At 36.8% G+C, this 25,905-nt stretch overlaps 1 protein-coding gene across 1 annotated transcript; it reads left to right on the forward strand.

Annotated features, from left to right (window-relative positions):
* On the forward strand, window positions 1–24,692 carry LOC128013960 (protein yippee-like 1). The gene is made up of 5 exons (XM_052597166.1): window positions 1–248; window positions 3,229–3,516; window positions 16,386–16,429; window positions 18,319–18,427; window positions 21,273–24,692. The coding sequence occupies exons 2-5, from the start codon at window positions 3,400–3,402 to the stop codon at window positions 21,360–21,362; spliced, it is 360 nt and encodes a 119-aa protein (XP_052453126.1). The 5' UTR covers window positions 1–248; window positions 3,229–3,399; the 3' UTR covers window positions 21,363–24,692.
* The last annotated feature ends 1,213 nt before the right edge of the window (window positions 24,693–25,905 follow it).

The raw sequence follows: 25,905 nt of genomic DNA on the forward strand, positions 1-25,905 counted from the left end.
CTCACAAAGCAGCAAGTCTATCACAAAAACACAAAGAGTGCAACCAAGACTAGAGAAATGTACAGCCTAACCGACACACACAACTGACAAATAGTCATAGTCTGAGGTCTTAGACGGAATCTGCACCTAGACACGACAACCGAAACCAAAAAAAAAATATCACAAAGTATGCTCTGAGAAAAAAAAAAAGCTTCAGCTTCCCTATAGAAAATCTATGCCAAACTTTGAAGTGAGATCCTGTTCAGGTGGTAAGTTGACACTCTACGTTCATTTGAAGCTAAAAGATACTCATATATTTGCCATGTGAAAGCATGATTATTGTTAAAAAGCTTGTTAGTAAATTGAAAAACTCAAAACCATTCCTTTCTGTCAGTGGAGAAAAAATGTGGAGCCGGATGCATGCACGCGATTTATAAATGTTAATTACACGGAATAAAACTCAAATATGGCATTTTGATTGCATGAATCATACAATGTAACATTGATATTGGTGTTTGGAAATGTAGTCTCCGTTTCATTTAGCGCTTCCTGGTTTTGTCATAAAACACGAGTCTTTGTTTTGTATCCACATCGGGCACAGAGTTTATTTGTTGTTTTCTCTAAAGATTTCGCTGACAACAATCAGTTTGCACCTTTTATAACTGGTAGCCTATTGTTGGAGCGCGGAATTGCTTTTATGAACATCTTGCTTAAGTTGTTTGTCCCTTTACAGCAAAGTAAAACAAAAGAGATGCATTAATGCTTAAATTGCACTGAATATGTGACATGCTTATTGCTATTTTATAAGTGATTAGTAGCTTAACGTGGCTATTCGAGCTCTTAAACGGCTAGATTTGTTATAGCTATTATTGTTTTTCTTAAGCCATGATTAGCCTTATCCTCTGAGGTTAACACGCGCTCATGAACCCCCTTTGTTTGTCTGCTGTTGATCTTCCTTCAGATCCACCGTCCTCGTGTTTTATTCCATTAAGCTGCTTCTTTTGTTCCCAGTAATTTAACTGTTTAACAGATTGAGCAGTTATAAACATATTTAGAAAATGTCACAATGTTATATATGTGGGTGGTTTCAAATCAACTTTTGTTTATTAAAACACGCGTGCGCACTAACGTGATTGTATTTGTTTACACAATTTAGGCTAGTTCTCCTAGCCTATATTGTGTTCGATCTCCTACGAGATATATCTCCTGCTTTTATGATTGCACGTTTATATAAATAGTAATTATACAAATTGCATATCCACAGATATGATGTTTACAGGTAAACAAGTTCTCCTTTCCACCGAGACGCGTGCCACATCGCGCGCAGCTCGAGCTCTAGTTTCCTTCATGGACGCGCGTAACTGTGTTGCCATCTCCACTGATTATATGCGACTATGTGCTTTACTTGTTTACGTAAAGTAGCTTATAATTGTGGCCAGTTTTGAGGACTATACAGGACATATTTGACTGTTATAGAGCATGGTCTCTATAGTACAAGCCTATATTATATAATTATCAAAATCAGTAGCCCATATCCTCTTTCATTCCCTGTATCTGTTTTTCTTAGAATCTCTATTTGCGCTTGTGTAAAGATTTAACTGGTCAGTTTTAATATGTAAAACGATGACATTATTTGTAGAAGTGGATATTCAAGACTTTTATAGCATCATGATAAATTTTATCGTGTGTTATGGATGTTTTATGCAAACCGAAAGCAACATGGAGTTGTTTCTCCATGCTTGTTTTGGTTAGGTAAGTCAGTGGATATTGCTTATTTCGGCAAGCTCTGGCAACACCACAGAAGCAGAGCTCGCGGCTTTGTTGGTCGGCATGGTTTGAGCTTCCTGTGCTATTGCGGAAGTGTCTGTGTTGTTGCCCTCTCATTAGCAAAGTATACAAAGTCTCCTTTTATTTTCTGATTGACTGTGTGAACAGTATGAAACTATGGAAAGAAAATGGCAATTAGAAAATGCACCTTAAACATTTCCAGTGTCTCAAACAGCATTCGTCTCCAAGTGTGAGAATGACTAAGAATCATGTTCCTAAAAAGTACCATGGTAAAGTGGTATCACATGGTAATATTAAAAGTCCCTTTATCTAAACCAGGGATTGCCAAAATGTATTCATGGAGGGCTGCTGTCCTGCAGGGTTCTTCTCCAATCCCATTTAAACACACCTGAATCAACTAATGAAGCTCTTTCTAGGCATATTATAAACTTCCCAGCCAATTTGGGCTAAACTCTTGCAGGACAACAGCCCTCCAGGACTGAGTGTGGGCACCCCGATCTAAAGTTTTGGGTTATAATGCATGATAATCAAAGGACATGCTGTAGTCAGGATCTTTGTTATTTAAATATGTGCAGTCTTCCACAAGTATTGTGGATTATTCTGGCTCTGTAATAAGGGTTCAGTCTGGCCTGGTTAAGCAGGATGAGGGAATGTCGTTGTCTAATTCAGTGGTTCCCAACCCTGGTCCTGGAGGCACCCCAACACTGCATGTTTTGCAGTGTCAGACACACCCTGATTCAGGTCAACGGCTCATTAGTAGAGACTCCAAGATCTGATATTGGTGTGTCTGAGAAAGGAGCTGTGCAAAATGTGCAGTGTTGAGTTGCCTCCAGGACTAGGGTTGGGAACCACTGGTCTAAGTGGCAATAAAGCTTAGCTCAGTGCACAGGGCAAATAGCTGCCATTTTTGACATGCTTAAACAACTGTTGTTTGCTAAAAGTGAATCTTAAATATGTGGTATTCACTGGAGGGGAAATCTTTATTTTTAACACTTCATTAGGCACATAACACCTCACAGGCCAATCAAGCTTAAGGTGTCAAGGGTGAAGAGGAAACTATTGTTTTCTTTCACTTTTATCTGATTTCAGCTGCTCATTGGCTATGTGTTCTTGCAGTTCTATGACTAATTCTCATGCTATATAAAAATAGTTCATACAAGTTGTGCATGGCAGTAGCAACACCAAGGTCATGGTTTGATTCCCAGGAAATGTTCATTGTAAATCAATTAAAGATGAATACCTCGCATGCAATCATCCAACACTTTAAATAAAAGTATCTACTAAATGCATAAATGCAAATGTAGGTTCAACCTACAAATGGAAACGGTCATCCTTTAATGGTTGGTCTTTCCATGCAATTTCAAGCTTCAGAAAGGATGCAAAAGTATCATACAAGTGGTAGATATAACTTGTGCACTATATTAAAAAGGCATTTTCGTTTTTCTTTCCCTTTATTTCCAGGGCGTATTTTCTCCTGTGGCGTCTGTGTGGAGCGTGCCACACATCCACTCCACAACAACGACGGCTTTTGCTTGCATCTTCCAGTGTTTGTTCTGTCAGCAAGTTCAGCAGAGCTGCAACTCGTCTAGTGCCAACCCAGAGGAACCCAGTGAGGAGCACCACGACTGTGAGATGGTAAAGATGACAAAGTCCAAGACCTTCCAGGCCTACTTGCCCAACTGTCACCGAACCTACAGCTGCATCCACTGCCGGGCACATCTCGCCAATCACGATGAGCTCATCTCAAAGGTCAGTGGAGTCTCTAATGGACTCACAGACAGTCTTGAGGGCTAACTCAGCTTAACTACTTTATTAAGTAGCATAACGTTGCTTCAGCTGCTTTCAAAGTGCTGTAGCTTTTTATTTCTTTAACATTTTTTGATTTAAAACAGGGCTGCATGATTAATTGCATGCGTTTGTCATGCGTTTCTCATTAGTAAAGCCGGTTCTGTGATTAGCGGTAAATGTCCATCATCTGCTTTCAAGTGGAGCGGCACTTAATAGACAGAGCCGTAGTTCGCTGACAAGCTACGCAATATCGCGTTCATAAACACAGATGAATCGCATGCGATTATGAACGCGATATTGCGTAGCTTGTCAGCGAACTATGGCTTTAGAACAGAACCCGGCTTTACTAACGAGACACGCATGACAATCGCATGCGATTAATCGTGCAGCCCTAATTTCAAATATACATTTACATTTAGTCATTTAGCAGACACTTTTATCCAAAGCGACTTACAAATGAGGACAATGGAAGCAATCAAAAACAACAAAAGAGCAATGATATATAAGTGCTATAACAAGTCTCAGTTAGCTTAAACACAGTAAATGTAGCAAGGGCTTTTAAATAATACAATAAATAGAAAGAAAACAGATAGAGTAGAAAAAGAATAGATTAAGCTTGTGTTAGAGGTCTTTTTGCTTTTTTTTGGTTGTATAATAAATGAAAAGAAAATAAATATAAAAACAAAACAATCAGCAAATGAATAGTTTTTAAGAATAGAATTAGAATAGAGAGTGCTGGAGTTAGAGGGTCAAATAAAGATTATAAAAAATAGATTGATAGATATATTTAATTATTATTATTACTTTATTATTCTATTACGCACACACACACACACATATATATATATATATATATATATATATTATATATATATATATATATATATATATGTGTGTGTGTGTGTATATATATATATATATATATATATATATATATATATATATATATATATATATATTAGTGCTGTCAAAATTGGCGCATTAACCTATACGATTTAATTTTATTTTTTCAGTTTAACGCGTAGAAAATATTTAACACAATTAACTCAGGGGGTGGAGCTAAGGTTGGCCATCCCACTCACAACTGCTGCTTCTGTCTCTTTTTTTTCTTGACAAGAATAGCATTTATTTAGACGCAGAACGTCTTTACAACCACATCAAATGGGAGACTTTTCAGATGCGCGCTCCAACTTCACCTCAGGCGCTAGTCAAACAAGCATGGAAAAGGTACAGGTGAAGACGGAGCATCAGCAGAACAACAGTGAACTGTGGTCAGATGAGGTGTTGTCAGGTCATATGTCAGTAGAAACAAATTTTCCTGTCCTGTCAGCCGTTATACTTTTTCAATTTTTTCAAATTTATACGATTTTCAATTGTTCGCAGAAATGGAGTTGCAGATGCATTTCATATAAGATCGCATATGAAACCATGAGCATGCAATGTCGTAGTTATGTAATCAGTTAAATCATGAAGTTTCTAAAAAGGCGATAAAATCTGCCTTAAAACTGTGCATGTATGTAAGTGTTTGTTATATTAGTCACATTAAAAACATGTCTCTGAAATGCATTGGTTTTCTGGAGCAGCACAGAACCGTCTCTCTCATCTAGCAAACCCATTTCAACACGTCGTCTCATTAGTAGACTTCAAGCCCTAAAGCATGTCAGAAAAGTTCAAGAAAAAATATGATGCGTGTGCGTGTCAGATCTGCGGCATGTTCAGTAGCGGCAGCTCTTAAAGTAATAGCAGCCAAAATAACCAAATGATTTAATAGTTAAAAAAGGCCTTCTGAAGCAAAGCAAAAGTTTTTTTAAAATTGTATAATAACAATAATTTTCGGCAGCATTCTCTACATGCAACAAATCGCTCCATCTTGCAACAGTCTCTTTAAAAATAACTTTAAAAAAATACAGTGCTTTATAAAACATGACACCAATTCGCAATGAAAATAGTGTCTTCTCTTTTTATAATTATTACGTAATCTGCAATGATCAGCAAATCTTCAGTAAGAACTACAATAATATAAGAAAACACCTGTAATTGTATTCTTAAGATAAAAAATAAGTTGTTCTTTAGGAAGAAGTTAAGAATTTTTTGAAAGATAAGTTTCTAAGAATGTTCCAAAGTGAAAAGTTCTTAAGAAGTTCTAAAATACTTTCTTGAGAATTTTCTTGAATCCAGTCCCAGTTAGATTAGCTTCCTCATTTTTATAGTGAAGCACCTATTTAAATGCTCACATACAAAAAGAATGGGTCTTAAACCTGAAGCTGTTCAACATGTCCTCTCAGTTTTCATGAGCCTGCCAGGTCATCCAGCAATGTTTTATGGATTATGTTGACGCAAGGAAAGGAATGCTGATTAACTTGTATTTCCATTACGTATTTGAAGACATTTGTTGTTGTTGTTGTTTATTGTGCAGTTCTGTATTGTTATTGTAAAAAATCGCAGTGGCCTCAAACATGTCAAGGCTAAAAGTACTTCACCTAAACAAAGGAGTATTTATTTATGTTTTTTTTCCTGGTTTTCAGGAATATATACTGTACACACACACACACACACATATATATATATATATATATATATACTGCTATTGCAGTATATATCAAGATACATTTTATATATATTTTTTTTAATATAAAAAATAAAATAAAATATAAAAAATATATTATTACATGTATATTGCTGAATTTAACACTTGTTTTCTTTTTTTTTTAATTCTACACTTATTTTTAATTTTTTTTGTACTCAAAATTCACTACAATTTTATTTTATAACAGAAAACTTATAATGTATATTGGCAATAGCTATAGATTTTGGCAGTGATATGAGGCTGAATAATGCACTTCTGTTAATTGACCTGGCCAATGTTTTACTCTATCACTCGTATTAAAATATATATTTCCATATTTCTAAAATCTACTGTAGAAATGTACAAATCTCATAACCATTAGTTATGGTTTGTTGACACGTAATGATGATGCATTGCAATCTGTATATAAATACAAGCAGGATCTAAAATAAGACCTGTGGGAGCCCTCTTTACATGCAGATTAATTTGACTGACTGTACGCATCCTTGCCAGTTAAACCTTTTTTTTGAGACATGAAGGTAGACCAGGACAAGTAATTGCATTTCACATTGAGCAACACATTTGTTTGAATGGGCTTCAGCTCAGGCTCCAGTGTGTTCATCCTCCAGAATATTTCAGAAAGCCTCTTTCCCGAACAGGATTGTTTATGTGTCCAAATAAAAGCATTAATGCTCTTAGCACTTGAAAAACACCACATGCTCTTGGGAGGTGTGTCGCACTGGGTGAAAACAGGGTTTGCTATATGGCTGCGTTGAGTTCTCTTGCAACTTCCTTTCACCAGTTCATCTCCTCAGCACCAGGGATTACCTTTAAGCTGATTATAGCATTGGGTGATAGTCTGGGTCCAGTGCCTCTCTCCTGTAGCTACTGCAAACCTAAGGGCTCTTTTCATGGCACGCATATTAATGTAATTAACAAATGGACCTGCTTGATGGCAGCTTGTATATTATGAAGGCTACATTGTTTCTGGGATGTTATTTGCGAGAAGATTTCAAGGGCAAGAATAGACATTAAACCATGAAAAGCTCAACAGATCCTTACATATCCTGACATTTAGATGGTGCCTTAAAGATGGCTTTGTTAAAAATGACCCACTTTATTTCAGAATGGAGGCCTTTGTTAGTTCTTGAAAAGTGGAAAATGTTTGTGGCTTTTTTGTTTTAACTGGTAAAGCAGGTCAATTTGATAATTGTACAGTATTGTTCAAAATAATAGCAGTACAATGTGACTAACCAGAATAATCAAGGTTTTTCGTATATTTTTTTATTGCTACGTGGCAAACAAGTTACCAGTAGGTTCAGTAGATTCTCAGAAAACAAATGAGACCCAGCATTCATGATATGCATGCTCTTAAGGCTGTGCAATTGGGCAATTAGTTGAATTAGTTGAAAGGGGTGTGTTAAAAAAAATAGCAGTGTGGCATTCAATCACTGAGGTCATCAATTTTGTGAAGAAACAGGTGTGAATCAGGTGGCCCCTATTTAAGGATGAAGCCAACACTTGTTGAACATGCATTTGAAAGCTGAGGAAAATGGGTCGTTCAAGACATTGTTCAGAAGAACAGCGTACTTTGATTAAAAAGTTGATTAGAGAGGGGAAAACCTATAAAGAGGTGCAAAAAATGATAGGCTGTTCAGCTAAAATGATCTCCAATGCCTTAAAATGGAGAGCAAAACCAGAGAGACGTGGAAGAAAACGGAAGACAACCATCAAAATGGATAGAAGAATAACCAGAATGGCAAAGGCTCAGCCAATGATCACCTCCAGGATGATCAAAGACAGTCTGGAGTTACCTGTAAGTACTGTGACAGTTAGAAGACGTCTGTGTGAAGCTAATCTATTTTCAAGAATCCCCCGCAAAGTCCCTCTGTTAAAAAAAAGGCATGTGCAGAAGAGGTTACAATTTGCCAAGGAACACATCAACTGGCCTAAAGAGAAATGGAGGAACATTTTGTTGACTGATGAGAGTAAAATTGTTCTTTTTGGGTCCAAGGGCCACAGGCAGTTTGTGAGATGACCCCCAAACTCTGAATTCAAGCCACAGTACACAGTGAAGACAGTGAAGCATGGAGGTGCAAGCATCATGATATGGGCATGTTTCTCCTACTATGGTGTTGGGCCTATTTATCGCATACCAGGGATCATGGATCAGTTTGCATATGTTAAAATACTTGAAGAGGTCATGTTGCCCTATGCTTAAGAGGAAATGCCCTTGAAATGGTTGTTTCAACAAGACAATGACCCAAAACACACTAGTAAACGGGCAAAGTCTTGGTTCCAAACCAACAAAATTAATGTTATGGAGTGGCCAGCCCAATCTCCAGACCTTAATCCAATTGAGAACTTGTGGGGTGATATCAAAAATGCTGTTTCTGAAGCAAAACCAAGAAATGTGAATGAATTGTGGAATGTTGTTAAAGAATCATGGAGTGGAATAACAGCTGAGAGGTGCCACAAGTTGGTTGACTCCATGCCACACAGATGTCAAGCAGTTTTAAAAAACTGTGGTCATACAACTAAATATTAGTTTAGTGATTCACAGGATTGCTAAATCCCAGAAAAAAAAAATGTTTGTACAAAATAGTTTTGAGTTTGTACAGTCAAAGGTAGACACTGCTATTTTTTTGAACACACCCCTTTCAACTAATTGCCCAATTGCACAGCCTTAAGAGCGTGCATATCATGAATGCTGGGTCTTGTTTGTTTTCTGACAATCTACTGAACCTACTGGTAACTTGTTTGCCACGTAGCAATAAAAAATATACTAAAAACCTTGATTATTCTGGTTAGTCACATTGTACTGCTATTATTTTGAACAATACTGTATACTTTCATTCTTCCAGCATGGCCACAAAAGCCGAGACTTGCCATGTCAGATATCATTCTTGTTCTTCTTGTTGTTGTCTTTGATAATGCAATCTCTCTATATATATATATTAATTGTGCTGAAACTTTATTAAAAGGATGCATACTGTCCTACTAATGCATTCTTTCATAAACAAGGAGGTATTAAGGTGTCTTGCATTATGCTGTCAAAAACCTGCCAACATTAGAGAGGATTAGCATGCATGGTGCTAGCCAACAAAAAGCAGGACTTGCATGCTGAACTCTTGGATCGGCATCAAACATTTCTAATGGAATGCGGACAGTATTGTGGAAAGGCTAAGCTAAGGCTTTGCTGCAGTAAGTCATGGTCAAGCACCCCTCTGGCTCATAGATAGACACCCCATCTGCTCCTGAGATGGGACATTGAGTAGCATTTCACTACATAAAGACCTATATACGTTTAGCAATGTAAAAATCCTTACATGGGGCACCTCCAAAAAATACTCCTTGGTTCATGGAAGAATTACATAACTGATCGCTCTGCACCATAAGCACTTTCCCAACACAAAGCCTGTTCTAAATCATTGGCAGCATAATTTTTTATAACTTCTTAGATGCCTCGTTTTGGCCAAAAATACTTAATTATTTATCTTGCATATATTGATTGCACAATTTTTTACTTTTTAAGATTCCTCATTTTGGCCAAATGTTTTTATTCATTTATCTGCTTTTCAAGTTCAAGTTCAAATCTGCTATATTGTCAATTCTTCCACATGTACAGTACATACATACAGATAATCAAAATTGCGTTACTCTCAGACCCCCGGTGCACACAGATAACATTAACATTAAAGCCTAAAAATCTAGATCAAAATATAAAATGTAGATACAGCTATACAATATCTGCGATGCAGAGGGCTTTGCGGGTGAGACGTGTTCCGTAAATGTGCTGGAGGGAGGGGAGAGAGACACCAATGATCTTCTCGGCTGCTCTCACTATGCGTTGCAGAGTCTTTTGGAAGAACGCATTGCAGGCGCCATACCACACAGTGATGCAGCTCGACAGGATGCTCTCGATGGTGCCTCTGTAGAAGGTGTACATGATGGGGGGTAGGGCTCTGGCTCTCCTCAGTTTGCAGAGGAAGTAGAGACGTTGTTGTGATTTCTTGGCCAGTGCTGCGGTGTTGTTGGTCCATGAGAGGTCCTCTGTGATGTGCACACCCAGGAACTTGGTGCTGCTCATTCTCTCCACAGTCGCACCATTGATGGTCAGAGGAACGTGCTGAGTGTGTGCTCTCCTGAAGTCAACAGCAATCTCTTTCGTCTTCTCCACGTTCAGAGAGAGATTGTTGTCACTGCACCACTTGGCCAGGTGGCTCACCTCGCTCCTGTAGTTTGTCTCATCTTTGTTGCTAATTAGACCCACCACAGTCGTGTCATCTGCAAACTTAATAAAAAGGTTGGAGTTGTGTGATTGTGAGCAGAGTGAAGAGGAGGGGGCTCAGCACACATCCTTGGGGGGCCCCAGTGTTCAGTGTGATGGTGCTGGATGTGTTGCTGCCGACCCATACTGCCTGAGGTCTTCCAGTCAGAAAGTCCAACAGCCAGTTGCACAGCGAAGTGTTGAGCCCCAGCTTGATCAGTTTGTAAATAAGCTGTTGAGGGATGATTGTGTTGAATGCTGACCTGAAGTCAATGAACAGAATTCTGACATATGAGTCCTTTTTGTCCAGATGTGTGAGTGCTGAGTGGAGGGTAGTGGAGATGGCATCATCAGTCGAGCGGTTGGACCGCTATGCAAACTGGAAGGGGTCCAGGGAGGGGGGGAGGGCATACTTGATGTGGTGCATGACTAACCTTTTCTTGCTTACATGTATTTTTATTTCTATGATGCCTTGTTTTGTCCAGATCTGTATATTTATTTATTTTTCTAGATAATAATTCATTAATAATGCATAATAATTAATTTCTCATAATGCATGATAAATAACTAATAGTTAGTCAGTAATGCATACATTTATGTAAGATGTTTAATTAATTTGTAGATCTTAAATCTTTCATAAATGTACTAATTTATTGCAGAATAACTTAATTTGTTTGCACTTATTATATTTTTTGTACACATTTTATATTTGTTCCAAATTGACTACAAATATTTGAAAACAGAGATAATATTTAATGACATAGCGATTGGTAGATATTGGACCAATCGCACCAGGACCAAAAGCATGATTAATTGACCTGGCCAATATGTTGGTCTTTCTAAAATCGAAAACATAGAATAATACAATTCTATTACTGCCAAATTAAAAGAAAAGAAAAGAAATCAAAGATGACAAATAAACCAAAAAAAAATTATCATAAGGTTTTTTCCTTTTAATCCTAAAAAGTATACTATTTTAGTGTGCTCTGTTTTCATGCTTATCAGAGTACTGTTAGGTTAGAGACATGCTAAGCTAACAGTACAACTGCCTTTGACTGTTTATGAAGTTTTGGCCTTTATCTGCATCTGTTTGTTGATGGGTTGGCAAATATGATCCCTTTTCGACCTCACTATTTCTCCTACTCAGTAGTTTAAATGGGTTACCAAACCCCTTCTATCAAATGTGCTCCCACAATCAGGATTGTAAAGAATTAGAACAAATCTGGCATTGACTGCAGTTTGTCTAAGAGCCAGGTGCTTTTGATAGGAACAGAAAATGACCAACTTGTTCTGTTTTAACAACAGTAACCTCAGGTTACATTAGCAGAAGAGTTAAGATCAGCGAGAGAGTGAGGAGAGTCAGCCAGTCAATGCTTAGTAAGTCTTTAGCCAATAGATAAATGAAGAAAGGCAAAAGAGGCAGGAAAGAAGGGATGGTTTTGTTTAAGTCAGGTGGAAAGTTTTAGGCTTACAATCAAAATCAGCCTGTGTTGGCTGCAGGAAGGATCTCAGAAAGTTTGCATAAAGACCAGAGAGACATCTGTTCTTTGATGTTCTATTGTTGTGAACAGAATATCCCAAATTTAAAGTGTGTGGATGATGCTGGTCAAAGCTTATGATGTGATCATGACTCAATGAATTGATGCCATAAATCTTGTGACTGTCTTTTGAAGCTATAATGTAATGCTACATGCTACAAATCGCCATTGATTGGAGTGCAGTGTGCATTGACATCTGTGTAGTTTCAATACACAATGTATTGAAGTATATAATTTAAGAATGCACAAATAACGTGCACATTTGCCAGAATGGATTTATTTTTTCATTTACATACACCAACCAGTTTGGGGTTGGGAATATTTTCAGGGAGAAGTCTGTAATGCTCACCAAGGCTGCACTTATTTTGCAGTGATATTGTGAAAATCTTTTGTGAGAAAAGTTGTGACCAAGAAAAAATGAGATGACTAATCTAAGCAGTTTATATAACAGGCCACCAATACCAGTGCAAGTGTGCGTGCATTTGGTAGAAGGTTTTGAAATGCTATTCCAAATTTGTTTTTTGTAAAGCCCAAAGAAGAAAATAGGATTCACCCTTTTGTTTCCAACATTTACTGTTTACATTAGGCCAGAAGTCCAAACTGCCAATTTAAATAATTGATCTTCTACACTTCATTGAATGTGCAGGTTAACCTAAATAGCTTTGGCCCTTGTAATGCGGAAAAAAGCTTCAGTGTTCATTAACCTTTCAAAAGAGAAATTCATTCCCTGGCAAATAGGAATGAGTTGTCGAATCCCAGGGATCCCTTCTGTGTGGCCTGCTGTTATGGTTACAGTAAAACCAAGCAACACTTACCAAGATATCCTCAAGCCAGTAACCAGTCATTTGGAACACTGCAAGGGAAAAAGTCATTTAAAGTCTAACTTGCACTCTGTAAAGAATGAATTACAAAGAGAAACTCTGAAACAAAAGACTGTATCTTTAATGTTTCATACTAAACTTCAAGTTGAATCGGAAGCTTGCATAAAAACTCTTTGTGTTAACATTTGCACAGTGTTTCTCTTTGCTTATTTGCACTGAATGCTTCCCAGGATTGTAGCGCGAGTCTTTTGTAATTCTGGCATAACAATGGAGGCAGATCTGTAATTAAATCTCATTGATCTGGCTTAAATGCATTCTCTTCCTCCTAAATGCACCGCTTTCGCCCCTCCTCTCATTCCCATGTGCATTATGCACATGTATACTGCCATTGTAGCTACAGCCAGATTTACTTGTCCCACAATGTAAAACGACACAGTTGGGGGCCTTTCATCGTGTCAATGTCCCTATAAAATTACCTGTTGGGCTTCGGCTTGAGCTGGTTAGACACTCCTCTTAGAAGAGTGCAGACAGCTGCTGTGGAATACTCGGGTCATCGGCAGTGGAAAAGTAAAGCCGATTCACCCCGTCCCAGCTCTTGCGACTGAGGATGACAGCTGGTTACCAGGAGCACACTGGCCTAAATCCAGCCACTTATAACAACAACAAGCATGTATTGCATTTGTAGAAATATCATAGTTAGAATTTTCTTTTATTATTAACTGCATTGGTGAGATTTTCACAAAAAGCTTTCCTAATTCTTGGTACTCCATATTTTTAGCTAGTGTGTCAGAGCACTCAGTGCTCCATCCATGAATATGTCAGCCTAACCATTCCACACAACATACTTCTATAATACTTAATACAGAACAACCAGCTTTTTATGACTAAGTTCTTGAGTGTATTTTTCTACAGTCTCCTCCGTGTATCACTGTCATTATTAGTGGTGTTTGCTAAGTCAAGCGTCACTTTAACTATTGCGCATACTAGTAAGATAAAAAGCGGAAGTGTTTTGAAGTGTCTTGTAAAGCTTCTCTGCTTCTCAACTTAAACACATATGCAAATATATGCTTATTTTACAAGTTTATGATTTTGTATACATATATACACATACACATACACACATTCACATATATATATATATATATATATATATATATATATATATATATATATATATATATATATATATATATATATATATATATAAAACCATAAACTTGACTCTTTTTTTGTCTCTTATGACAGTATGCAGTGACTAGTATGCAGTGTTCAATCTTTGCCTCGTAACACTTGCTAGTCCAGGTTGTTTATAGAGGGTGTGGTAGAGGCTAAATGGGTTAAGACTTAAAAACCATCAGCGGAGATATAGTATGGTGAAGAAAGTGGCCAAGAGATTAAAGAGCCAGAGATATTGACAGAGAAGAAAGAGGGACCCAGACAGCTTAAAAAACAACTGACACTTATGATTGGAAATATACTTTTGGGATTAGTTTAACCAAAAATGAAAGTTCTGTTGTACTTTTGGAACACACCCAAAAAAAGTCATTTTCAGTGGTGTACTGTTCATTCTTATCCAAGAAGTTGGTTATGGGTGGTGTTGGCGCAGTGGATAAGACGCATGCCTTTGGTGTGAGAGACCCGGGTTCGAATCCACTGTGAGGCACCAATGTGTCCCTGAGCAAGACACTTAACCCCTAGTTGCTCCAGAGGCGTGCGACCTCTGATATATATAGCAATTGTAAGTCGCTTTGGATAAAAGCGTCAGCTAAATGAATAAATGTAAATGTAAATGTAAGAAGTTGACTGAATGGGGAATGGCGCTATCAAGCTTTAATTCAAGCTTCAATTTTTTTTCCACAAATTGGAGAAGTACTCATGTCATGTATAGGAGATCTAGATCAGATTTCAATAATTTCAGAGAATACCTTTTAAATTTCACTTTTTTTTTAAATCTAAGACTTTGGGCCCTATTTTAACGATCTGAAACGCAAGTGTCAAAGCGCGAAGCGCAAGTAAGTTTGTGGGCGGGTCTCGGCGCTGTTGCTATTTTCCCGGCGGGATAAATGGCTCTTGCGCCCGGCGCAAATCTAAAATGGGTTGGTCTGAAGTAGCTTCATTATTCATAGGTGTGGTTTGGGCGTAACGTGAAATAAACCAATCAGAACTTCATCCAACATTCCCTTTAAAAGCAGGTGGGCAAGTTCCATTATGGATTGCTATTATTATGGCGTATTTACCAGGCGCACGCCAGGAGCGGTTCACAGCCGAGGAGACTGATGTTCTTGTAAGAGCAGTGAAAGACAGAGAAGTTGTGTTGTATGGGGATGGGAGAAACCCACCCAAAATAGCGTCGGTTAAACAGGCGTGGGAGGAAATAGCCACAATTTGTCAGATGTCCTTAAATACACATGTCTTGCCACTATTTGGCCAACAGGTCTGATCCTTAATTAGCCTATTAAAATTAGCCTGAATAATTTGTAAGCTAGATTTATGCCTATTTTTTCACATCTTCGTGGCACACCACAATGATTTCCGTCATCTCACGTGTTAATATTTTTTAGTGTAACAATTTATGATTTGCAACTGTTGCATCTGTGTAGATTACATGAGCAAAGTGTATGCACGTTGTGCACGCTATACATTATGGTCAAGCATGCGCCCTTAAAATAGCATAATGAACAACGCGCAACGCGCCACTGACTTTAGACTAGGTTTTTTCTGGTCAGTGGCGCAATTGTTTAATAGAACAGCAAAATAGCACCAGGGATTGTTTGCGCCGGAACACGCCTCCTTTTTTGCGCTGAACCGCCCAGGGAGCGCAAGTTCATTCACTAGTTTAGCGACGTGCTTCTGTGGAGGGAAAAGCGCGCTTTGCGCAGGTGCAAAATAGGAATGACACATGCGTCGGTGTACAAAGTCAATTGCGCTGGGTGCAAGATAGGGCCCTTTGTGTCTTATGGATGACTTTTACAAAACTTTTTTTTTAAATATATAATTTAATTACATTTTTAATTTGTATTTATTAATTTATTTATTGCCATTTTGGAGCTTGAAAGTTTTGGTATTCTGTTGAAAATAGTGGTCATTAATCAAATATTCACTTTTGTGTTCCGCGGAGGAAAGATAACCATACAGGTTTGGACAAACATAAGTAAATTATGACAGAGTTTTCATTTTGGGTGAACAATCCCGTTAAACACTGAATGGGAACCCAACAGAAGCTCCTTCTGTCAGTGTTCAGCTTTATCTCCATTTTTATAAAGAGGAATAAAAGCAACTCTGTTCCTTCACTCTCCATTAGCCAGCTCAATGTGTGGAGCTTATAATGTAGTCACATAAACCCACATACACCCGTTTTCTGAAGAAAATACTGTTTCATACTTGCACACACACATATGCCGAGACTCATTTATGAAATGCAGATGTTTTCCTGTGACTAGAGCTTGGCTGTCAGAACACAGTGTGTTTCAGACAGACTTTCCATGAGCGTCTACATCTCACACACACCGGCAAACATACAGAGAGCACCACAACGCCCACACACTCTCTTTCATGGAAAAGCATCTGTGCATCTGATGTCTCTGTGAGTGAGGGAGAATCTGTCCATAACATTATATGTTTCTTCTTGTCTCTAGTCATTCCAAGGCAGCCAGGGACGAGCCTACCTCTTCAATTCAGTGTAAGTATATATCTCATTCACATCAGTCATTTAGAGCATTTTCCATGTTGTGAATTAAAAGGATACACTATTGTTCAAAAGTTGTGAATCTGTCTTTTTAAGAAATGATTATTTTATTCAGCAAGGATTCATTAAATTAAAAGTCATCAGCTGTGGCAATAAAGATATTTATAATATTACAAAAACTTTCTATTTCAAATAAATGCTCTTCTTTTGAACTTTATATTCATCAAAGATAATAAGACCTATTTCTTGAGCAGCAAATCAGCATACTGTATTAGAATGATTTCTGAAGGATCATTGTGACGCTGAAGACTGGAGGAATGATGCTGAAAATTCAGCTTTGCCATCACAGGAATAAATTAGATTTTAAAATATATTACAATACAAAACAGTTTTTTTAATATACAAGTGAATCAAATAAATGCAGCCATGGTTAGCAGAAGAGACTTCAAAACATAAAAAATCGTACCGCCCCCAAACCTTTGAACAGTATTGTGTATGAGGGATAATGTACCTGGTCATTTATGCAAAATAAACCCAGACAGATTCCAAGGCAGATAGGTGTTATATCACCCTGAAGGGTTTTATTCTGTCAAAATGACCATGTGACTGCATATTATCCCTTATATCTCTGTCTGAGGCTCATAGAGGAATGAGAATAGCTGTTTTTCATATTACAAAAGCTTTAGGCATAAACATTGCACTGCTCTCTAATGATGCAAGTTGATGATTCATCATATTTTAGCATTAGACTACTAGTGTGTTTAAGCCTGCGTTCTGGTGCGTGTGTGAGGTTGAGAGAAGTCTAAGTTAAATGTGGTTAGGTTAAATTCCTCAGGCAGTACATAGACTGCTCAGTCTCATACAAATATACAATTTTGACCTATAGAGACTTTATGAAAGTGTACATGAAAGATGCATCAATGAAAGATGAATTTGCTATTAAATTAAATCATGTTACCACTGAAAATGCATGCTGATGCACATCACATTATTTACAAATAAAAATACTAGCTTTCAAATGTTTGGGGTCAATTTCTTTGAAAGTAAATTAATACTTTTATTCAGCAAGGATGCATAAACTTGTTGAAAAGTTTCAGTAAAGACATATAATTCAAACGAATGCTTTTGTTTTGAACTGTCTATTCATCAAAGAATCCAGAAATAAATATCATGGTTTCCACAAAAATATAAAATGGCACAACTCCTTTCTATAATAAAAAAATCTGAACAATTAAACTGATTACCGAAGGATCATGTTACACTGAAGACTGTGTCATATATTGTAATATATTACAATAGAAAACAGTTATTTTCACTGTTAATATTTCATAATATCACAGTTTTTATCGTATTTTTTATCAAATAAATGCAGCCTTGATGAACGTAAGTGACTTCTCTCAGAAACATTAAAAAAGTCATAACCAATCCCAAACTTTTGAACAGTAGTGTGTGTAAGTTGTGAGATTCATTACTGTGAATTTTATTCATTATGAATTTCAACAATATTTCAGCATTCTATCAAAACCAGCTCATTATGCATCTGGTCTCCAATGGCTAATTTAAAAAATCTTTTGCTTTTGAATTTATGTTTACTCACTTTTAGCGTTACTAACATTTGAGCCTCATTAAAGATGAACACAACTTATTTCTGTGTAAATCATTTGTAAAACCATTCTGAGGTGAATTGTATCGAATGCTCCAGTTTGTGTATATGGTTTTACCATTGGTATACAGAAACATCTAAAAAAGCCTCTACATTGTCTATTCAATGTGATTTTAAAAGTTTTTCTAGTTGTATCCTAGTCTTATTTTATGTGATGCTACATGGCCATTGGTGACTTCCATGTACAGCCATCACATCTGCTGTACCTCTTTTCCCTCAGTGTGAATGTGGGTTGTGGTCCAGCAGAAGAGAGGGTTCTCCTAACAGGTTTACATGCTGTGGCAGACATCTACTGTGAAAATTGTAAAACCACTCTGGGCTGGAAATACGTAAGTTAATTCTCCTTCCATTCCATGCAGATTATATACTATTATTTTAAATGCTTTAATGTCTTTTCCTTGCATCAAAAGACAAGCTGCGTTTTGTTTCGAGGTGTCACACTTTGCTGATACGTGCTTGTCAGAGTGCTTGTTCTGCAGATGCAGTGACAGCAGTTGGCTAATCTGAGCTGTGTGTTTCTTTATTTTAGTCTACTGATATCCTGTTACTCCGCTGGTCTCTAGTGACCAGAAGTATCATCCTCTGACCTCTCACTGCAGTCCAGCACACATTTAGCTCTATATATGTTTTTATTCACCGCTCAATTAGGACCCACATTGATGCTGTAAGTGTTCATGCTGTTGTGTTTTCATACGCAATCCAAACAGCAGACACTGAATAATAGATCAGTTTTGATAACACTTTATAATAACTTCCATTAATAAGTTAAAACAAACAGTACCTCATAATATAATGCTTAACAGATCTATAATTTGAATTTAAAATTTGAATGTTTTTCATCATACATAAAAGTACAGAAATAGGCAATAAATTAATATTTATTTTTTAAAGAAACTAATACTTATATTCAGCTAGCATGCATTGCATTATTTAAAAGCGAGAGTGAAGACATTTATAATTTTGCAAAAGTTTCTATATCAATTATGTTAAACTGGATTAATATTTTTTGACATCAAAACCTGCTGAGAATTCAGATTTGCCATTACAAAAATAAATATTTGAATAGAAGAGTTATTTAAAATTATATAGTATTATTATATATTAATACAATATATATATAATTATATATATATATATAAAATACAAAAATACATTACGGTATACATATATATATATATATATATATATATATATATATATATATATATATATATATATATATAATATACCGTAATGTATTTTTGATTAAATAAATACAGCCTTGGTGTGCATAAGAGGCAAAAACCTAAAATAAAATATATCTTACCAACTCCAAAATATTGTTTAATATTGATTTATGTTCACTTGGATCAGTAATGAGCTACTCAGCAAATGCAAAATATGTTTGCCATATTCCAACATGTTCAAATTTACTTACCTAATTGCATAGCTTAGTATAATGTATCTCTGCTTTAAAAAGCAATAGTTTTGTGCTAATAAGTTTTTGTCATCTAATAATCTTTTCACCTTAAGCTAATGGTAAAAAGAATGCTCTGTTGCATTATTTGTGTGTTTTTGTAAATGGCAGGTATTGAGTTTTTATGTAGTTGTTTTCTCTTCCTGATTAAACCGGAGCTCTAATCGTATCTCAGGATTGGTTAAGAGGGATTTTACACTCATGACTCAATCTTGTTAGTCTTCAGGTCTCCACATGTTTGATCGCAGAACCTTTAGATTCAAGCCACTCTGAAACACTGATCACAGAGCAGTTTTTCTAAGCTCTTTTCACAATCATCTGATGAGTAGCACTCAGTAACAGCTCTTATTTCAAGCCAACTGAGTTGAAGCTGGTAGTGTAGGGTTTACAACCAGAGGCACGATGACACCCCACTGCTCTAGTGGGCCGATTTGAGTCAGATGAGTAATGGACAGGTGTGAGAGGAGATTCAGACAGCCTAAAGCAGTTACAAAGACTTTAGTTAAGCTGACCATACTAAAGCAATAGCTAGTTTTATATAATTTCAGCATGCTATATTGTGTAACAGGGGAGTCTTATCCTGTCCAGAATACATTCATAGGCTCATTTTCTACATTTTTAGAGCTTTTTATTTCCCCCTTTCTTGGACCAAAAATATTTTCTTCTCTCTTTCTGGCCTTTTAAACAGCCTCTGTTATGATTAGTTAACATCTTTGTGTCAATGTACTGTAGTACCAGCAACAGTATTGCAGCAGTACATAAATATTATTATTGTTTATTTTATAGTCATTTCACATTCATTTATTATTTTATAGTCATCAGTTCAGAAAAAGTGCAGTTCTGTTTTCCCCCAAAATTGTGCAGCCATACTAGAAAAAGAAGCCATATTTAAATGTGTCCTATGTTGTGTGATAGTATATGTATCAATTGTGATATAAACATTGCAGTTTCTTATGTAGTTCAACCTCAATACATGGTCTGGGTACACTGGTGAGGGAGCATATCAATATTATACTCAATTAAGTATAATTTATGAATGTTAATTAAAGGGGACATTTCATCCAAGAAATGAATATGTAATCTTCATTTACTCACCTTCATGTCTTTTCAAGCCCATAAGATTTTGGTTAATTTTGAAACACAAATGAAGATATTTTAAATGAAGCCTGAGAGGTTTTTGTCCCTTCACTGAAAGTCCAGTTGACTAAAATTCACTAGACCCTAAAAGGTCATAAAACAGATCCACATGAATTGAGTGGTTAATCCAAATCTTGTGATGAGATACACTTGCCTTATATGATGAACAAATTTAATTTATGCAAACAATTGATTATGGCAAACAGAAGCTTTTGTGTGTGTGTGTCAAGTGCTAGAACACATTTAAAAGCCTAAATGTCTCCACATGTTTTGGATTAAACCATTCTTTTAAAGGCATTTTTGGATCTTCTGATCTTTTTTGGAGTTTCTGTTACCCGAGCGGTCAGTGGAGGTTCAGAAACTGCTCAGCTTTCATTGAAATATGTTAATTTGTGTTCTGAAGATTAACCAAAGTATTATGGGTTTGGAATGACATCAAGGTGAGTAAATGATGACAGGATTTTCATTTCTGGGTGAACAATGCCTTTAAGTAGACAGAAGTATTGCTTGATTTATTTCAGTAGTCAAAACGGCATGTTTTTCAGTCCTAATGTTTGGTCTGTTTTTGTCTCTTGTTACAGGAGCATGCGTTTGAGAGCAGTCAGAAATACAAAGAAGGCAAGTTCATCATCGAGCTGGCTCACATGATCAAAGATAATGGCTGGGAGTGACCTTCATCTACTTCCTCTCTGCTCAGTGACCTTTGGGCTGTTCTGTCGTGGACTTTGCCGAGTGACACCACCACACGCACACATACAGAAACAAAAAACGCACAGACATGCGCGCGCACACACATGCCACCGTCGTCCATGACACATCCTGACATCTCTACTGGGTCATCCAAAAAACTCAAAGGCAGAGTGACTGGAAGCGAATCAAAGACATCTACAGTCACTGAAAGGCTCTTGGACCTTCTTCCAAAATGGACATGTCAACACTTTGGGTTCTGAAACTCCTCCCTTCCTGTTGGACTGCCCCATTAACTGCTTTGGGTGTGTGTAAACGCTCCTCGTAAGCTGTTAACAGTATCCAGAAGACACATTCTCACTTTTATCATGTGACATCCTCCTGTCCTTTGGTTAATATACACGAGGTGTGCGTTTTAGTGTACGTTTTCTTTTCAACAGGAATTTGGAGTCCTTCCTGGTGGACTGATGTTACTGGTTAGCATTTTTCTCCTTCTCTGAAAAAGCCCGTTCTGATTGTCTTTCCATTCACGTTGGGGTAGCGACAGATACAATTGCCATACGTTATTGGAGATGGGGTTGGTTTCAGGGTTAGGCTATGTAGCAGAATATTTCAGATGGGCGGTGGGGGATTTGGGTGGGCGTTCAGCATTGCAGTGGCATGGCATTTCCCTTGCGTTTTACCTATTTTATTTCCGAATCGAAATGTTTTTTCATCCTCGGATGACTTCACTGTGCAATTCGTGGGACACTCTGGTACAGCAGTAGCGTCTGACCCCTGCAGGAGCTTTAGTTGTCTCTGGTGCTTTTGGTAGAATTACACAAACACGCGTCTTTGAGTTGGCATTTGTGGCGGGTTCCATTTTTGCAACTGTACTATAGGCGAGAGTAGAAAACAAGACAAGTGACAGCCGTTTGGATGCACTAGACATTGGGGAAAACTGAAACTAGTGCCCTCGGAACATTGTTTGCATTACATTTTCATCCCCTTTCACGCCAAATGATGACATGATTTTACAAAACTATTGTTGTTGATATTACAATCATGTTTATGTTCATTGCTATGTGTAATTTATGTGGTAAACCACATGTTTGGACATGCACATGCATGTTAGCTCAGTGTGTTTTACGCATTATGTTTATGGCATACTTGAATGCAGTTACTTTGTTTGCACTTTGCAGAGGCCTTGTTCATGGGTTTAGAGGCAAAAGTCTGTCCATTTTATGGCCTTTTTCTATCGATAATAATCGAATGATTGTATTAGATGCTTTGAATGATTTGAAGGGTTGGGTGGTTGCTGGCTTGATCATCTCCCTTTAGTTTCAAACACAAAATCAACTGCTTTCGCAATCTTCCGCAGGCTGGCAGACATGTTCGCTATGCTCGTAATTCGTCCAATTGGATTTGCGCATCAGAAGCAGGTCTCAAATTTTACAGTCGGACACCATTCAATGTGGCGTTACTCAATTCTTTTGCTGCTAATAGAGATAAATGCAATCTGGAGCTTTTACTTTAAACCTTCTGCACTTTAGCTGGACTGTCTGAGTGCATGCGAGCGGATGCGTTCCTTTTGTAGCTTTTCTCCACATCTTTGCCTCTAAGCAGCATGAATCTTGTGCCTCTTCAAAAGATAAAAAAAAAAGAAATCTCCCTCTCTTGTGTTGTGCGGCGCATGACTCCGAGAACCCAGCACATCTAATAGAAGCTCTGCTGGAGCTTCGTATCGAACTCGAAGACAACACATACTTTGAAACGAACCTCACAGAACTGCAATCTACTCGAAAGACTATACAGAAACATAATATAATCCAGTATTTTTTCATAGTTCTATGTCAAAGCCAGAGATGTTATGAAACGGTGGTTGTATTCTGCAAAGGGGGCGGGGCAGTTAGAATGGGAGGGGCGGAGCTTGCTTCCTGTAGAGGTAAAGAGTGGCATTTAATGTAGATTTTTTTATTGAATATAATTATAAATATATATATATATATATATATGGAATCATACAGATAAATATCGAGGTTTTGTCATACAGAAGGGTGGGTGGGATTGGCGGGCAATAGTAGAATAAGTGGCGAACCTTTAGTTAGTGTTCGCCGCCGATAAGGTCAGTCTGGTCACGTGACCTTCGAATCTGTCAAAGACAATGCAAACAAAATAGTTGTAGAAATATCTTACTTGAAAGATGATAACAGAGTTACAGACAATACATTGTCCCTCTCACACAGTTTTGTACATAAAGTAACATATTTAAGGTTTTATACATATTTGTACTGGGTTAGTTTCTCTACTTCCCCGACTTGAAGCACTTTTGTTCACTGTATCTCTGGCTTTATATATGTGTGTGAATTGCGAGAGAGAGTGTGTGGATGCATGTATGCGTGTTTCATTACTTCCTTCACTTTATTTGTAGCCGTTTTTGCTGTTGTTCACTAGTTCCTCTGTGCTGTTTCCTTTATGACACTTCTTTTGCTGTCTCACAGCATGTTTTGATGTGTGCTCTCTAAGCTTGATGGTAATGAGCTTTGTATTTAAATGTAATTTTTTCTTTAATATTAAAGTTGATTTTGTTTTTGTTTCCTGTTGAGAGCCTAATAGCAGAATGTCTGCTGGTCGTGTTTTAGCATTATGGTCAGCGGTGAGCTGGATTCACCTGCCGAAATTACACAATAAAAACACAGAGCCAGACCCGTTTTTACAAAAAACAGCTTTCCCTAAGACTTTCAGAAGCAGATCTAGATCCAGGTCAGTGTCACTGTCAGTGTGAACCAAAAAAATAATAACACATCACTCAACCGGAACATTTTTACTGAAAACTGAATCACTTGGTCAAACCAAAAATCAAGTTTGTGGCCTCTTTTAATTTTTTTTTTTTTTTTTTTAAATTGTGATTTGTCTTTTGCAGCAACATATTATGGTGTCTCTGATACTGGCTGTAGAAACGATTGCTTACTTCCATTTTTTTGCTGTTTCTTTTGGTGACACTGGATTCAAACCTTTCTAGAGGTGTAAATCAAATGATATCTAGTCTAAGGCAACAGTGGTATGCAAATGAAACGATTGTATAAGTTTGCAGAGTTATTATTTTTTGTTTGGACTGTCAAAATATAAGGTCTAAAGCATGTTGTATTTAAAATGGCTATTTTAAGTCGTGCCTGGTTTTCTTTATTTCTTTTTTCTTCAATGCAAAAAAAGCTTTTTTCCTCTTTTTACTTGATTACATTGCTTTGCATTACGTCCTAGTAAAGAAGAGTCACATTTGTGTGTTTTCACGGTATTGTAAACTATTCAGATATCACAATAAAGCTTAAATGGTATTATGTTTTTTTTTCTTGGATATATTTCTTAAAAAAGAAAATCAAGACCACTCATATCCTTCAGTTGTCCTTCATCAAAAAGCAGTTTTTGCATTATGTTTACTAGTCGTTTCTACTTGTCTGTATCCATTTCTGTTGTGGGACTTTATTCTCCTGTTGATCAAACATCTTTACTGGGCTGTTTTTGGTCTTTTGACGCTCACCCACTGTGTGTACTGGCTTAAAATTCAAAAGTCGTGGCATGAAAGCCATGTGTTGTCAGAAACGTTAGTAGATGCTTTTATCACTTGCCATTGGCACTGGAGTATTACTGACATAGTAGCTGTAATATCTAATTTCACAAAGTTCTAAATGTATTTATTCAGCAGGCTATTAATAAACCTTCAGTTTTTATTTAATGTTGAATATTCTACTAGCATAAATTAAGTTTATAAAAGCTATGGATGATTGTAGCCTAGTGGATTTTTCCCCTTCAATTTAAGTTTTAAAAGTTTTAAATAAACCACTGCTGTAAGCCAGTGTTATTTTAGTATAATTCAGACACTGTTATAGTTTAAAATAACATTTTTTTTAATTAGTTTGTATATTTATATTTTCGGTTTTCATTTGAAGTTTTTAGTAAAAGTTTTAGTAGTTTTTATTAGTTTATTTAAATATGTTTATGTAATTACTCCAGTTTGAGTTAAGTACAGCAACAAACCAAATGGAAAATAAGAACTTCCCTGGCAACTAGCTGAAATAAAATCTAACTTTTGTACTTTTTTTAAAAACTTTTTCACACCGTAATATATTTAGGTTCAAACCCCTTTTATAATCTGAGATATCGAAAATATTCTAAAAGTTGAAAAGAATAAAGTATTTCACATTTAGTCAGACCAGTAAAGTTGTTTTAATTCTCCTCTTCAGCAGACTCACTGACCTGAAACAGCAGTCAGTCAATGTAGACTATACTGTCTTTATTCACCATAGGCCAGTTTTGACCTGCTGGCTAATGTAATAAGCATTTGCAATGATTGTGAGTGATTTAGTTTGAAAAGTACAGTCACTGAAGTGACATTTTATCCTGCAATTAATGGAAACATCCACCACTGAAGTCAGCAGTAAAACAGCTGTTCTACTGCAAACTTGAGTACCTTGAGTTGCTGTATCTTTACATACGCTATTCATATGCAACAGAAAAACATCGACAGAGATCACCACCTAAGCAAGTGAA

This window comes from Carassius gibelio, chromosome A5, assembly GCF_023724105.1.
Source record: "Carassius gibelio isolate Cgi1373 ecotype wild population from Czech Republic chromosome A5, carGib1.2-hapl.c, whole genome shotgun sequence".
NCBI classification, from domain to species: Eukaryota; Metazoa; Chordata; class Actinopteri; order Cypriniformes; family Cyprinidae; genus Carassius; species Carassius gibelio.